Genomic DNA, 17382 nt, shown 5'->3' with positions numbered 1-17382 from the left:
TAGTTTATTTTTTATTTCTATTGTTATTTTTAAACGAGGATTATTTATTGATCCTCCGTTGACACTCTCTCGAGGGGAGCTCTGCCTAAAAGCGCCACACCACAGGCAGGCAGCGTTTGAGGGTAGGAGGAGCAAAATGGCCTCCTACGCACAAGCTGCTGTGAAAAAGAGCTGCATAGCTCATCGGATTCCTCCAGGATAAATATTCTGATTCCGTGTAATCCACGTTTATAGATCGAACCTCTTTGTCATAGTGACAACTGCCAGCGACAGTTGCTATGAAGTTGCCCTTGAATATTATGGCGTTCATCACCCTAACACCACACTCACTGTGCTCTCAACATGTCAACACCCACCCACAAAATCCTGGAAAGTCGGATGGTTTTCCTCTGGCGCTCCTGTGAGGCGAGACTGCACCCACTTCGTCATCAGCATCCGCTGAATTCGATTGGACAACATCAGCAGGTCGGCGATTCCGTCGCGGCCTGCTTGTATTGTACCCGCAGCGCCGCTCGCTCCCACGCGCACAACACGGCAAGGGAGGGTTCGACTCCCGTCGCGGCCTATCGCGCGTGCCAGTGAGACCCACGGCCACGGCGCGAGGTTACTACCGCGCTCAGCCTCGTCCTGGGCCCCGAGCTCAACCGGGGGAGGGCGGGCAGCGACGTTCGACCCTTTCATTGTCGGGAGTCGGTGGTCTCGGAAGGGCCGAGAGAATCGCGCGCGCGCTCCGAGTACGCTCGCTCGGAAACGACGGAAGGGGGTCTCTCTCTCTCCTTCTCTCTCCGAGTGCCCCCAAGGACAACACGCAACGGCACGCTCGGCGGTGGGGCAGGGGTGGGGCATGGCAGTGGTCTGTGTCAAGAAACACCCCTCCCAGACAGAAATGGACCGTTCCAACCAACAACAACAAAATTAACACAGAGCTCTGGTGTCCTGCATGGAATTGGTTACACACAGCGGGCTGCCCCCACGGCCCAGCAATACGTCGCCAGGGTTGTTGATACTTGTCGTGCGGGCAGAGGACTTGCTGCACGTGGGTACGCACCACCGACTGTCTCAGCTTTTGACTTGGCCCATCAGCGCACCACCCCCCCCCACAACCCGTCGGGGGTCTAAATGAGCACCACTTTTGCGCGGAATTTGAACAAGTGCTTGGCTGACGGGAGAGTACTCGTCCCCCTGCCGCGAGAGGAATGTGGAAGTTCCACCCCAACGGTTCGGGGCTGTGAGCGGGCAAATGAGCACCCAATGCCTCGATGCTCATGTGAGCAGCGGCTCCCTCTCACGTGATGTTCACCACTTTCAGAATCTACAGATGTACACCCAACCCGACCACTCTCACGCTTCTTTGTGACGTAACGTCTAGGGGTGGCAGGGTGACGCTGGGGTGACACTCGCGCCTCACAGCACGCAGGGTCTGGGCTCGATTCCTGACTCGGGAGCCTTTCCGCTTGTTGTTTATGTGTTCCCCCCCTGTTCTACAGAGTGATTGAGAGTGGAGTGTGTATGATCTCCCCCTGTTCTACAGAGTGAGTGTAGTTTGTATGATATCCCCCTGTTCTACAGAGTGAGTGTATTTTGTATGATATCCCCCTGTTATACAGAGTGAGTTGAGTTTGTATGATCTCCCCCTGTTCTGCAGAGTGAGTGTAGTTTGTATGATATCCCCCTGTTCTACAGAGTGAGTGGAGTTTGTATGGTCTCCCCCTATTCTACAGAGTGAGTGGAGTTTGTATGATCTCCCCCTGTCCTACAAAGTGATTGAGTGGAGTTTGTATGTTCTCCCCCTGTTCTACAGAGTGAGTGGAGTTTGTATGATCTCCCCCTGTCCTACAGAGTGAGTGGAGTTTGTATGTTCTCCCCCTGTTCTACAGAGTGAGTGGAGTTTGTATGATCTCCCCCTGTCCTACAGAGTGAGTGGAGTTTGTATTTTCTCCCCCTGTTCTACAGAGTGTGGAGTGAGTGAGTGGAGTTTGTATGATCTCCCCCTGTCCTACAGAGTGATTGAGTGGAGTTTGTATGATCTCCCCCTGTTCTACAGAGTGAGAGTGAGTGGAGTATGTTTGATCTCCCCCTGTTCTACAGAGTGAGTGTGGAGTGGAGTTTGTATGATCTCCCCCTGTTCTACAGAGTGTGGAGTGGAGTTTGTATGATCTCCCCCTGTTCTATAGTGTGGAGTGAGTGAGTGGAGTTTGTATGATCTCTCCCAGTTCTACAGTCAGAGTGAGTGGAGTTTGTATGATCTCTCCCAGTTCTACAGAGTGAGTGAGTGGAGTTTGTATGTTCTACCCCTGTACTACAGTGTGAGCGCTGAGTGTGTGGAGCAGTAGTGTAGTGGTTAGCGCACTGCGCAACGAACCCAGCGACCCGAGTCTGATTCCCGCTCACAATCAATCACATTTACAAATATCTGAACTGATCCTCAACTTCTCCTTGGGGGGTTCGGTCTTAAATGAGTACCTGGCGCGGTGTGTAAACATTGCTACTGGGGATACAAAGGCGGCCGGGCGTGGTGTTGGCCAAACACCCTATCATGTGCTGTGTTGGCCTTCATAGGTGCTCGCTAACAGCACTTGCCCCGACAGTCTGTGAAGGCTATAACGGGGACATCTTTTGTCTTAGGGGTTTGTACGCTCTCCCCCTCTTCTACACGGGTTGCTAGCCGGGTTCACCGATTTCGCCTCCCTCAGCTAAAAATACACACGACATTACCATTGGTGTTGGCCAAATATCTAAATGCAGGAACCCCTCCTGAAAGCGAGTAGACGGCATCCGTGTGCCTTACCTAGAGTCGGTTAAACAAAATCAAATGCTTCTCTCTGTTCAACCTGCGGACGGTTGACACATGGGACCGGAGTCTCGGACGGGCGGACGGGCGGGCGGAGGGGCGGTGTGACGGCGGGCGGGCGGGCGGTGGCGACGATGCGCGCACGGTCACAGCTCCTCGTGGTGAGCGTACTGCTCCCCGAGCTGCCGCCCGTAGTCCGTGACCTCGCTGGTGAGGAAGAGCTCCTTGTTCTGCACCACCTCGTCGTGCGACAGCTGCCCGTCGCCGTCCGTGTCCATGTGCTCCAGGAGGTGCTCCGTCTGGGGGCGAGACGCCACGCCCCGCCGACCTCTCAGCGCCCCCCTCCCGTCGCCAAAACGCGTTGCCGAGTTACGGCGAAAACCCTTCCGATCTGTCACCGAGCGTGTGCGTGTCGCTGAGCGAGCGTGTCACTGAGAATGCGCGTGTCGCTGAGCGAGCGTGTCACTGAGAATGCGCGTTGCGTCGCTGAGGGTGTGCGTGTCGCTGAGCGAGCGTGCGTGTCGCTGAGCGAGCGTGCGTGTCGCTGAGCGAGCGTGTCACTGAGAATGCGCGTTGCGTCGCTGAGGGTGTGCGTGTCGCTGAGCGAGCGTGCGTGTCGCTGAGCGAGCGTGCGTGTCGCTGAGCGAGCGTGCGCGCGGCCCTCTGAGAGGAAGCTGTCATCGCGGGCACGGCCCCCCCTCCCACTCTCACCTCGTCCTCGGCCACCTCCAGGTTGTTGGGCATGAGCCAGGAGAGCAGCTCGCTCGGGTTGAGCCTCCCGTCGTGGTCGATGTCGAACTCGCTGGTGAATTTGTCCGTCTCGGTGATCACCCACTCGGGGTCGCTCTCTGCCGCTGCGAGCGCGGTCGGCGGCCCAGAAAGAGAGGAGGTGGGGAGAGGGGGGGTGAGGGGGGAAAAGCGGCATGGGAGGTGCAGAGTTTAAGTCACAGCCGCAGCCGAGAGTCTGGGTTCCAATCCGGGTGCCGGACGATTGCGGTTAAAACGGCGGCAGGGTGGCGGCGGCGGTGACACTCGTGCCTCGCAGCGAGCTCATCGGTTCGATTCCCCACGCCTGCACTTTTCTGCGAGTGGTTTGCATCTTCTCTCCACCTGTTGCGGACGCGCTCGCTGGGGCAAACGATGGCCGATTGCCGGGACGTACGTACGGTGAACTTCTTTCGCACCGTACGTAGCCAACCGTCCTTTTCGGAGGCGCGGGGACAGGCAGTGGAGGGGTCTCAACGAACCCCGCGGCCAAGAGGGAAGAGAAGACCAAGGGCCAAATGGTGTGATACTGTCAGGGCAGCGTTTCTCAAACTCGTTTACGCCCCACGGAGCACCTAGCCCCACGCTCAACCCTGGTGACACAACGCAATCAATCACTTCTCTCTCTAAATACCAGAAATACTAAATGATTCATACAAACGGAACATAAAAACACATTTTTCTTTAAACGCAGCTCTAGGGTTTTTTTTAGGTGTGGGGGCATTTAGATTTTAGGGTAGTTTAATAAGGGTAGTTTTGGCTAACCTAATTTTGCAATTAAGTATCCAGAGTAATGCTCATAACAAAAGGTATGAGAACGTCGTCATTATTGTCCGGGTCAAGCTGCGTTGGCATCACAGCCCACGCAGACCACTGCAGGTCCGGGGACCATAAACTGTGAGTCTGTGGGTCTCATTCTGAGTCTGTGAGTCTGTGGGTCTCACTGTGAGTCTGTGGGTCTCACTGTGAGTCTGTGGGTCTCACTGTGAGTCTGTGGGTCTCACAGTGAGTCTGTGGGTCTCTCTGTGAGTCTGTGGGTCTCGATGTGAGTCTGTGGGTCTCACAGTGAGTCTGTGGGTCTCTCTGTGAGTCTGTGGGTCTCACTGTGAGTCTATGGGTCTCTCTGTGAGTCTGTGGGTCTCACTGTGAGTCTGTGGGTCTCACTGTGAGTCTGTGGATCTCACTGTGAGTCTGTGGGTCTCACAGTGAGTCTGTGGGTCTCACTGTGAGTCTGTGGGTCTTACTGTGAGTCTGTGGGTCTCACTGTGAGTCTGTGGGTCTCACTGTGAGTCTGTGGGTCTCACAGTGAGTCTGTGGGTCTCACAGTGAGTCTGTGGGTCTCACTGTGGATGAGACCGTCGGGGGTCGTGTGTTGACTTTGCAGCAGCAGCTGCGGGATCTGGTGGAAGGTAAAACTCTTTGGTAGCGAGGGACGGCGGTGGTGGTGGTGGTGGTGGTGGAGGTCGTGGTATCAACGGTTGGGGCCATGATGGCATCGCGTGAACATGACAACACCTGCCGCTCGGCACCTGCCTGTGTGCGTGCGCAGTGGTGGCCCAGCGGTTAGCGCGACGCTGCGCTACGAAACCCGGCGACCCGAGTTAGAATTCCCGCTCACGGCCAACACCGGTGACGATTATCTGAACGGCCCTGGGCCTCCCCTAGGTGGACTCGGCCTCAAATGAGTACCTGGGTGCGGTGTTTAAACATCGCCACTAGGGAGACAAAGGCGGCCGGGCGTGGTGCTGGCCACCCACCCCCTCGTGTGTCGTGCCGGTCTTTCGTAGGTGCTGTGCTAACAGCCCTTGCCCAACAGTCCGTTAAGGCTATACAGGGGATCTTTGTCTTTGTGCGTGCGTGTGGCGTACTCGGGTCCCGGTGGTAGTCTCCGAGGAATTCGGCAAGGTCCACGAAGCCGTCGCCATCCTTGTCGTGCTCCAGCAGAGCCTCCTCCAGCACCGAGTCCTGCTCACACGCAGCGACAGGGGCCGTCAACATCGCCGCTCACTCGTGTCTCCCACCCACATCACCCACCAACGTCTCTCACCCACGTCACCCACCAACATCTCTAGAAATTCCCACGTGATGATGGTAAGCCACTTGGTTGAGCTATCGTTTGTGATAGCCAGGTCGCTTGTGAAAAACAGCTACACAGCTCAGCGGGGCCTTACCTTGACACTTGTTGTAGGAGCTTACCTGCACATGCGCCTAACGATAATCTAGTGCCTCTTGCTCTCCCACTTTGTTTGCAGTGGTTTGTAGATTTGAGCGTTTCGTTTATGACCGTTAAATACCTAATTCGTTAGCTGTGTGATATTCCTCAATGGCCGTGTATTCGTTCTCTGCAATGTTGTAGATACTTAATGTTGAGAACTTCTTTCACACCGTACGTCACCAACCGTGCTAATCGGAGGTGCGGGGGAAGGACAACAAACTAAACACGAAAAGCAGTTCTAATAAAATGAGTTTTTAATCTAGATTTAAAAGTGCATATTTCCAGTGGCTTCCTAATATCGGGAGGAAGAGCATTCCAGACGGCCGCAGAAGGGCATCTGAAAGTGCCGCGCCATGCAGTGACCGTCTTTGTTCGATGGCCAGCCAGAAGCCGCTGCTACGAGGATGAGCGGAGTTCACGTGATGATGGTTTATGCTCCTTGACGAGATCAGCGAGGTATTGTGGTTCATTTGCAAGCACTTTGTGCGTAATGAACGCGACCTTGTCACGAATCCCATGTTTATGTTTTTGTTGTTGCTGCTGCTGCTCACGCAGCATCGCGCCAACTCCCGCGTAAAACAGCCGGGCAACTTGGATGCACGCGACCATCACCAGCGCAACAAATCGAACAGAACTCAACGCTCAGGAGCGGCTGCACGCACCACCTAGTGGGGAATTTGTTCGGTGCTTTTTTTTACAAACCAAAAGGACGGCAGGGCCACACTGCCGCCACCGCGTAGGTCTGTGCCAGCGGCGGGCGTCTCTCCTGAGCCGCACGCTCTTTTAACGCACCCACGCGCGGCTCTATCACAGCGGCGTAACGTAGCGGCGTAACGTAGCGGCGTAACGTAGCAGCGTGCCATCACGGCAGTAGCAAAGAATAAAGAATGTCCCCTCCACATTTAGAATCAACATCACGCGTTTCGAGTTGATTGGCTGCTGCTATGATGATGATGATGGGCCACTTGGTTGAGCTGCTACCATTTGTGATGTCCAGGTCGCTTCTGAAAAAACGAACTACACAGCTCAGTGGGGCCTTACCTGGTAAGGCACACCGTTGTTGAGTTTTAGTAAGCGACCACCAAGAGCCCGGCACGGTCACCTGCATGTAGTCAAACTCCTCGGGGTGCTCGAAGGCGAGGAACTCGGTGATATTGAGACCCTGGACGCCGTCCGAGTCGGCCTTCCCAAACTTCTTCTTCTCCCTGGCGTAGAGCTGCGGGCGAACGACGCGATCATCGGACAGCACCGCCGATCGTAATAACGACGACAACGACGACAGTTAGTTGTTGTTGTTGATAAGAGCCACCCTCATTTATGACGTGGCGTCTCAAAAAGCGCACTGCATGCGATGAGTGACTTGCGCCTCATCTCAACGCATTTGAAAGAGGGCAGCCCCGGTGGCAGCTGTTCCCTGTGTGGCACAAGGTGATTCAGCGGCACGTGGCCTGCACATCGGCATTATTCGACCAGTAGGCGGGGGCTATGATTGCCACTGTGTGTGTGTGTGTAATTGCAGTGTCATTTTTCCAATTTGTGAAAATTTCGGCCGTGACACCAGAAACACAACGGCCAACTGGTTTGCGAAGTACACCGGGCGATGATCTGTAACGTCTGCTGTGAAGCGGTCGGCGCGTAGTTGTTATGGATAACCCGTTCCCGTGACGATGACGTACGTGTACGTGCGCGTGTTACGTCATCGGAACGGAATCGGAAGTAAAGGGCACGCAAGAGGGGCGTGTGGCACAGTTGTTGCGCCAGCCATCGTAGGGTGCGGCGGTCGCGTCCGCTACGGTTCTCTGCGGTGAGTTCGCAGTACAATGTCTTTAAAAACGACGGCGCTACTACGCCTCTAAATTTCGACGGCTGCTTGCGTTGTGGCCGAAACGTCGTGAGAATTATTTTATTATGTTTTATTTTTATTATTTTATTATTTCCATTTTACTTGACTTTACCGAAAGAACCAAGAAGATACTACGCCTCTATAAATACAATTTTTAGATTCAGCGGTGAACAGGAAACCGACCCCCCCTGCAACTTGCAGGCGACATCGCAAGCGGGAAAGGGTTAATAACCGGGGCGGCCTGCCGGATTTAGAACCGCAACGTTTCTGCGGCAAGCGGCTTAGCGAGCTAACCGCTGCGCCACGTCACCGCCCGAGGAATTGAGGAAGCGGCCGAGATCACCGACGGCAAACGGTGAGAGAAGTTCCTCTTGTCCCTCGCGAAACGAGCTCCTGTGCCAACGAAGACAAAGCGTGCGAGACCCACGGGTGAGGGGTGAGGTGAGCGGAGCGGTGAGGAAGGCGGTGACGCAGACGATGATGAATGATGACGTCAGTAAGGCAATGAGGTTGTGGGTTCGATCCCGACCCTGATGCCTGCTGCTGTATATTGGAGTTTGTGTGTCTCTCTCTCTCTCTCCCCGCGGTCGTGTGGATTTTTACTCCGGGTCCTCCTTGCACATTTACAATAAAAATGCACTGAGATTATTTCGCTGCTATAAATGTCCACATGATAAGCCACTTTGTTGAGCTATCATTTGTGGCCAGGTCGCTTCTGAAAAACAAGTTAATAACCTCAGTGGGCTTTACTAGGTCAGATAAAAATAGCTAAGGTATATTTTTATACTTTTTAAAGTGATTAGTTTACCCTTCCTATACTTTGCACTCCTATCGTGTTTTTGCATTGTTTCTCGGTGTAACGTTCTGACCCGCGTGCCTCCGGGGGTCCTCCTCCTCCTCCTGCGGTATAAATGCACTCTCCTGATTCTGAAGGGGTGAGGGAGATGGCAGCTGAGGAAGACGATGACGGTGGGAGGAGGCACGAGAGACGGCGAGGGAAGTGGCGACTGATGCAGTGACGGAGGCGGCCGAGGGAGGCAGTGAGAGAGAGAGAGAAATGGCGAGGGTGACAGATGCGGAGGGAGCTACTGAGAAATGGTCGAGTAAAACGGTGAGTCGGTGGCGAGTGAATCGGCGGGCGGTTCGGCGAGTCAGCGAGTGAGTGGGTGAGTGAAGCATCGAGCGAGTCGGTGATGAGCGAGTCGTTGAACGAATCGGTGAGAAGCGATTTGATGAGCGATTCAGTTAGCCATTCGATCAGTGATTCTATGACCGATTCAGTTAGCCATTCGACAAGCGATTCGGTGAGGGATTTGACGAGCAATTCGGTGAGCAATTAGACGAGCGATTCAGTGACTGATTCGGTGAACGATTAGACGAGTGATTAGACGAGTGATTTGACGAGCGATTCGGTGAGCGAGTCGGTGAACGAGTCGGTGAGCGATTCGGTGAGCGAGTCGGTGAGCGAGTCGGTGAGCGAGTCGGTGAGTGAGTCGGTGACGGGACGCGACGGGGAAGTTCAGCCGAGTCCCACGGCGGGCCGCGCGCTCTCTGCGTACCGACTGCAGTGAGCTCCGCTCCTCGTCGTCGTAGGCGCCGCCATCTCCCCCTCCTCCTGCTGCCGCCGCCTCGTCGGCCCCCCCCGGCAGGTTCTCGTACTCGTGCTGGCGGTACTCGTCCCACGAGACGGCACCGTCGCCGTCGCGGTCCACCTCCGGGAAGCGCTTGCGCGTCTCCTCGGTGGCGTAGCGCCGGAATGACTGCATCGTCCACCGGCTCAGCTCGTCTGGTTGGGGGTGGGGGGGTGGGGGGCTTTGAGTGCCAAAGTGGCAACGCTCGACGCCGGCGCTCTCCCGCCGTCAGCGGGCCGCTGACGTTGTGACAGTGCGCGGCGATAAGTCGTGAAGGAAGGCGCAACCCAACCTGGACGATTCACTCACTCGTTCACTCATCCACTCACTCGACCACTCGTCCACTCACTCGCTCACCACCATCACTCGTTCATCCACCCACTCGCCCAAGTGCTCACCGACTCACTCATCCACTCACAACCTGCCTGGATCATCCACTCACTCACTTACCATCATTGCTCATTCATCCACCCACTAACCCAACCACTTAGCCTCTCACTTATTCATTCGCTCACCCACCCACTCACTCATTCACTCATCCACCCATCCACTCACTCACCATAATCATTCATTCATCGACACACTAACCCAGGGGTTGGCAACCAAAATAACAGGACGAGCCATTTGTTTTCATTTCGGTAAGAAACTAAATATTTCAAGAGCCGCAATGCACGCGATGAATACGAGTCGGTGGGCCCTTAATAAATGACGTCACGCGGCAGTCCGTCATGAGCCGCACGCGGATCCGGAGTTGCAGGCTGCCGAGTCCCTGCAGCAACCCAACCACTCTCACCCTCTCACCGGCTCGTTCCTTCGCTCACTCACTCAGTCGCCCCAATCGCCCCACTCACCCACTCGCTCAGCAACTCACTCAATCACGAGTACATGCGGTGCTGGCGCCATCGATTTCTTGCGGGGCACAGCTCTCGCGTGGGACGGTGCCGCTGTGTTTCACAGACGCCCGTCTGCAAGAGTTCCCCGAATTTTGGAGCGCGACGCTTGCACACAATGGCAAGCCCATTTTCTAAAAACGTCACGGGATTTTTTGACGTCCACTGCAAAGCAGGCAGACGGCGCAAAGTATTTTATGGTTCGTGCACACCGCAGTGCGAACCAGGTCAGCCTGCTGGATTTGAACAGCGAAGCTTTGCTACCTGCTGGGCCATTTTAACCACCCCCACCACACACTCCTCTCTCGATATTCTACGATGCAAAGATTAAAAGGGAAATACTCGGAAACACGTTCACCAATAACGCTGAGGCCTTTAAAGAAAACAAATGTGACGTTTGTAGGCAATGGCGCTTTTTCATGTCACATGATCGTGTGCGTGATTCACGAGCCACATGGCTGCGTGAGAAGTGAACGACCCCGCAGAAGCACATACGACAGAGCTAACTGTGACGCCGCAGTGGCTAGGAGATGTTAGCGATCTCGCCTGGTATTCAAGAGGTCGTTGGTTTAACCCCGACGCTGACGCCTGTTGGAGTTTTCGTGTCTCTCTCGCATCATCATCATCAGTGGCTAGGAGATATTAACTACTTCACCTGGTATACAAGAGGTCGTGCGTTTAACCCCGACCCTGACGCCTGCTGTATATTTGGAGTTTGTGTGTTCTCCCCGTGGATTTTTCTCCGGGTCCTCCAGGTTTTTCCCTCCACATTTAGAATCATGCCATAAGTTTCGACGCGATGATAAGCCACTTCGTTGAGATGTCATTTGTGGCAGCCAGGTCGCTTCTGAAAAAAGAGCTACACAGCTCATTGGGGCCTTACCTGTTAAAATAAAAAAATTAAACTGTTTAGTGTGGGGAGGCCTTCATCCAGCAGTGGAATGACAAAGGGGCTATAGGTGAAGTATTGTGCCGAGGACTAAACGCCGATCACGGTCTTACTGTCTCCGGCAACGAGGGACAGAAACGGAGGTGCTTGCACACGAGCGGAAGGATACGAAGCGAGAAGCGTCGCCGACCTTTGGAAAGGAACCCGTCGCCGTCGGCGTCGATCTTGGACACGAGCGCCTGCAGCCTCCTCGCCGCCTCCTCGGGGTTCAGCTTCGAAAACTCCTCCAGCGACTCCTTGCAGGGGGGGGGGGGTCGTTGAAGATGACGAGAAAAACGAGGTGACGGCGTCGTCGCGACCCAGGGGAGCGTTCATTACGGACGCACCAGAGCACTGGCACTGCCGACATCCGGGGGCCTGAATACATTAAATGTACGTACGTACGCTCAACTCCTTTCGCACCCGTACGTAGCCAGCCGTGCTAATCGGAGGTGCGGGGGGGGGGACAACAAGCTAACAAATGCTCCTAAGATTTGACACAAGTCCGGCAGGCAAGACTTGAATCGTCGTAAGAGAAGAATGGGGCAAGATTGAACAGAAACTCGGGTATCCGAGCGAGATGGCAACGCTGCGGGCGTGCCAGCGGTTGCTAGGCATTGCATCGTCACCCACACTGCACCAACCAATCAGCTGCCAGGAAGACGGCCCCCAGTCAACATGGCCGACATAACAGCACCCCACATAAGATGGCCGCGATGAAGTCAACCGCACAACATGGTTGGCATGACGTAACTTGCTCCGTGGGCTTCAGCCAGTCGGTGGCTGAGGTAGATATAATTGTTGTTAATGTTCATTATATTCATTGTTAATGTTATTGCTAATTGTTTTTTATCATTATATATTATAGGTGGACTCTTCCTTGACTGTGACAATTGACATCGGTTCTGACCACCTCTGAATTCTCTCCTAACGCTACTTTACCATGTAGACTCTCTCATTGACTCGGAGGGATGACAAATCTTATCTTGAAACGGACTCATGCGACTGTCGGTAATTGTGCAATATTGTTCTGTACTCTGGCCCCCGAGACTTTAACCCCACTTATAACAAAATAAGCTCACCAAGGAGACAGATGCCTTGAGTTAAGTGTCTGTTTAACACAGGCCCAAAAGGACCGAAGATGGGTCAGCAACAAACAGCACCGTCGAGAGTTGTAAGAGATTAGAGTCGACATGTTCGTATGGATTCCTGCAGTCACGAAAGCTTCAAATCAAGATTTAACACGTAGGCTTTCACGACCAATATTATCCATAATAGAGGTTTTTGGGGTTAGAGCGCGTAAATAGAAATGCGTCGTTAAACCCGCCACCACCTGACACAGCCAATTAGTGAGGTACTTGAATGGTAAATGTTGTGGGTTTACTCTCCAACACACCGGCGTGCTGTACCAGTAACGAATTGGCACGTTTTGTTTACGTGACAAACCTTACCAATTTGCTGTGTCGGGTGGTGGGAGGTTTAATGACACATTAATATTTATGCGATCTAACCCAAAAGATTATGAGTCGACATGTTTCTTGAATAACGGAAAATTATAAGGGGACTGGGATGAAGAGACAATGCGAGGACATTCCAAAGCGAAGCAAAGCGGGGGAAGAAGCAGCAAGAGAAAGGAGGTGACCTGCAGCAGTGTGGTGAGTGGGTGGGTGAGTGACTGGGTGAGTGGGCGAATGGATGTGTCAATGAGTGGGTGAATGAGTGGGTGAGTGGGTGGGTGAGTGACTGAGTGAGTGTACGAATGGGTGTGTCAATGAGTGGGTGAATGAGTGGGTGAATGTGTGGTTGAATTAGTGGGCAAGTGGGTGGGTAAGTGACTGGGTGAGTGCGTGAATGGGTGGGTGAATGAGTGGATGAGTGACTGGATTAATGTGTGAATGGGTGAGTCAATGAGTGGGTAAGTGAGTGTGTTAATGGGTGGGTGAATGAGTGGGTGGGTGAGTGAGTGGGTGAATTAGTGGGCGAGTGGGTGGTTAAGTGACTGGGTGAGTGTGTGAATGGGTGGGTGAGTAGGTCGGTGAATGAGTGCATGAATGAGTGAATGGATGGGTGGGTGAGTGAGTGAATCAGTTGTCGTTGTGACCTGCAGTGATGGTGGTTGAACAGAGTGCAGGATGAGGTGAAAGTCAGTCTGGTGGACCGAGTGCTCAACACGGGTGGAGGAATCAACGAAGTCAAAAGGAGCAGTGAGCCAGTAACTGGAGTGAATCAGGAAGTGGTAGATCATTAATCGTGCCGGCCTTCATAGCGAGCACCTATGAAGGCCGGCACGGTATACGATGAGGGTGGGTGGCCAGCACTACACCCTGTCGCCTTTGTCTCCCCAGTGGCGATGTTAACACATCGCACCAGGTACTCATTTTAAGGCTGAGTGAACTTAGGCTAGGCCCAGGGCCGGGACCGGTTAAGAGCAAGAAATCGAACTTGGGTGGCCGGGTTTGGAGCGTGGCGCGCTAACCACTGCACCACCACTACCCACAAAGACACACGCACACACAACACTACGCACCTCTCCTCCAAACAGCGCCTCCCTGTCATAGTCTGGGTTGTGTTCCCCCTCCACGTAGTGCTCTTGGCTCAGCACCTTCTCCTGCTTGGAGGCCGACGCTGCCAGCAACCCCAAAGCAACGAGGAGAGCTCCCGCCAGCATCCTGTACACGACAACAGCAGCAATTACAATGCACTCATAACACAGTCTGTTCTACTATAATTCAGTACGAGTTGCGTTGCTGAAGATACACCGCGTTATGGAAAAATCGCGTCATAATAAATAGTATGTAATGTAGGGGGTAAAGCACAGCACGCGATAACACACGAGACGCGTACGCAAGGCGTGTGGGTAGCGTGTAGAAGCATCCAGCAGCATCCCGCCTCGTGCGGTGACGCTACGCCGCAGCAGCCGTACGACTGCTCGTTCCTACCTCGTGCGCGACCCAGCTCCGATCACTTGATCGTGTTATATCCATAATACAGGGTTCTTTTGGTTAGATCGCGTAAATATATAAATGTGTCGTTAAGCCCGCCACCACCCAACACAGCCAATTAGTAAGGTTTGTCACGTAAACAGAACGTACCAATTCGTTACTGGTACAGCACACCGGTGTGTTGGAGAGCAAAGCCACAACATTCACAATCTGAGTACAACGTTTCGCCAGTAATTACAACCAGCTTCACTCGTCATGATGTGGCACGATTCAGTTCATGTGACAAACCTTACCATTGGCTGTGTTGGGAAGTGGCGGGTTTAAAGACACATTTATATATTTACGCGATCTAACCCAAAAAAAACCTGTATTATGGATGATATTGGTCGTGGAAGCCTACGTATTAATCTGCGTTATATCCAATTCGCAATTCACATTATAAAAAAAAAAGTCTTCCCTTAATACAATCACTGCAGTGTACAGTAAAACCTAAGATTGCGAGTAACTTGGTCTGCGAGTGTTTTGCAAGACGAGCAAAAATTTAAAATAAATATTACTTTGATAAACGAGCGAGGTCTTGCAATACGAGTAGTACGTGTACACGCTTTGTCTGCCGAGCGTCACGTGATCACAACTGATGTACGAGTGCTTTGATATACGAGTGCTTTGGATTACAAACACGTTTCCGGAACGAATTATGCTCGAAATCCAAGGTTTTACTGTATATCCAGTTCGTGTGATGAAGACACCACACGCGGCGTCAGCAGAGAAAGGGCTGTAATGAGGACATTTGGTATCCGCGGGATCCTTGTGACGCAAGGATATCACGAAGAGAGGTGCGATGTCTCACAACCTGCGGTCGCTTCAGTTGGGGACGACCACTGTGTAATAGCAATTGAGTAAGAGAAAAACTACGCGTCGATGGTATCGGAACCACGCTTGTATAAGGTGTTCTCATGTCCAGCTTCTGCTTTCCCGGCACCTCAACACAATTTAATGAGCACAGGTTGAGGTTCTAGGCGAGTGGTTCTTAACCTGGGGGGTGCACGTGCACCCCCTGGAAGTGCGAGATGCCCTTTCTGGGGGTGGCGAGACATGGGCAGATTTTTTTTAGAAGGCAAATCGTCGAAAACGCAAGTTAAGCAAGAGCACGTAAATTACAACTTACTTTGTTTCTTTTTTCGATTTAAAGCTTTCGTGACTGCAGGGATTCATCTTCTTGGTTCTTTCGGTAAAGTCACGTAGAATGGAAATAATAAAATAATGAAAATAAAACATAATAAAATAATTCTCACGACGTTTCGGCCACAACGCAAGCAGCCATCCTCAAGTGGAGAACAGGTCTGTCGTGAAGACAGTCTGAATGAATGACAGACCTGTTCTCCACCTGAGGACGGCTGCTTGCATTGTGGCCGAAACGTCGTGAGAATTATTTTATTATGTTTTATTTTTATTATTTTATTATTTCCATTCTACGTGACTTTACCGAAAGAACCAAGAAGATTACTTTGTTTCATCGAACCCTATCTATTTATTAACATTATACTATTTGTTACGATTGAGAACCAAAGGGGTGCAAGGCTGCAGTGAAGGTTAGGAACCACTGGTTTAGGCAATGGGCCTTCTTCTGTGTAAAGAGTGCGGCCCGACTGATTGATCTCATCAACAACCCATTCAACTCATCCGCCCCACCACTCACAAACTCAATCGCTCACTCACTCGCGTATCCACGCACTCACTCATTCATTCACCCACCCATTCACTCACTAATTAATTAATCCACCCATTCACTAATTAATTAATCCACCCATTCACTCACTAATTAATTAATCCACCCATTCAACCCATTCACTAACTCATGAATCCACCCATTCACTCATTCATGCATCCACCCATTCACTCACTCATTCATCCATTCACTCATTAATTAATCCACCCATTCACTCACTCATAACCTTCATCGCATCGCTCCAATGGAATTCCCTCCCACCGTCTTTTTTCTCGCTCCCAAAAGGATTCACGCCTTTCCTTAAACCCCAATTTTCAATGTCGCTTTTGTGCGACGCTTGCAGCTGTATTGAGCGGCATAGTGGCTTTACCTGTAGCACATATACAAGGACACGCTTCATAAACGATAGATTCTTACATGTACTATTTTCCACGTGTGTATCGTAATCATAGCAATTGGTTTATGTTGAAATTTAGTTGGATATCTCCCACCATGACTACATTCGTTTCACACCAACAAACATTCGTCATCGTCAGCCATGGTCAATCCGCTGCTGGATGAAGGCCTCCTCCAAGGTGCCGCCGTCACCTCTCCCGATAATTAATCCACCCAGCACCTGCACATAAACTGATTTGATCGCTCCATCTCCGGAATATACGTCCTATGCCACAATGCACATAAACTGATTTGATCGCTCCATCTCTGCAATGCACGTCCTATACCACAATGCACATTAATTGAATTAATCGCTCCATCTCTGCAATGCACGATCTATACCACAATGCACATTGAATTAGTCGCTCCATCTCCGCGCAAAGTACAAGAAGAGATTTGTTTCGCTCCATCTCCACAATGCACGGTCTATACCACAATGCACATTAATTGAATTAATCGCTCCATCTCCGCGCAATGCACAAGAAGATATTTGTTTCGCTCCATCTCCACAATGCACGGTCTATGCCACAATGCACATCCATTGAATTAGTCGCTCCATCTCCGCGCAATGCACAGCAACAGATTTGTTTCACTCCATCCCCACGCCGTACGAACGTTCTGCTCCTTGTGGCTGCCACTCCGTTCTTACTCTCGACCCGCCGAGGCTTTTAACGCTCGTGCCCAAAGCAATTAATCTAAACATTACCACCCAAAGCCTTTCCCTCACTTGTTAAAGTTTATAGACGTTAACATCCAGACTGCGGCCTCTGTCAGGCTTGCTAAGCAACGGACCCGAGCAGAATGCATTTGAAACAAAATTTACCCTTTAGGAGTTTTATTGTTTTATAAAGCAAACGAGCGTACTTGCGTGACGTTGCAGACGATGCCAATGTTAGTGGATAAAACTGTTTAATTCGGTTTAAAGTCCCAACATGATAAGTCCGAGGTGAACGCGTCGCTTTTCTCGATCCTTAGCGACCAGGCCGCTGGGACAAACCATTACAGCAGAGGGCGGCGGGGGTGATACAGTCAACAAAGACACTCTAATAATGATTAAAACATGATAAAATGTAATCTACAACAAGTAGATTTGAAGCTATTGCAGATATATTAATTATTGTGCGGTAATGTTGCAACCCGACATGTGAAAGCATGCAAAGTTTCTGACTTTAGCACTTTAACAACACCCCCACTTAGACAGTGGTGTCGTCCA

The 17382-nt window shown here is 52.0% G+C and overlaps 1 protein-coding gene across 1 annotated transcript; it reads right to left on the bottom strand.

Annotated features, from left to right (window-relative positions):
• RCN2 (reticulocalbin 2) lies at positions 1–17162 on the bottom strand. Its single transcript, XM_078879351.1, has 8 exons — positions 17034–17162; positions 13591–13732; positions 11215–11320; positions 9174–9400; positions 6874–6987; positions 5425–5521; positions 3503–3645; positions 1–3090 (listed from the first exon to the last, which is right to left on the bottom strand). Exons 2-8 carry the CDS (start codon positions 13729–13731, stop codon positions 2938–2940), a joined length of 981 nt encoding a protein of 326 aa, XP_078735477.1. The 5' UTR covers position 13732; positions 17034–17162; the 3' UTR covers positions 1–2937.
• Between the last annotated feature and the right edge of the window lie 220 nt (positions 17163–17382).

This window comes from Lampetra fluviatilis, chromosome 53 (genome assembly GCF_964198595.1).
Source record: "Lampetra fluviatilis chromosome 53, kcLamFluv1.1, whole genome shotgun sequence".
Lineage (NCBI taxonomy): Eukaryota > Metazoa > Chordata > Hyperoartia > Petromyzontiformes > Petromyzontidae > Lampetra > Lampetra fluviatilis.
This window is presented reverse-complemented; position numbering and strand designations above follow the sequence as displayed.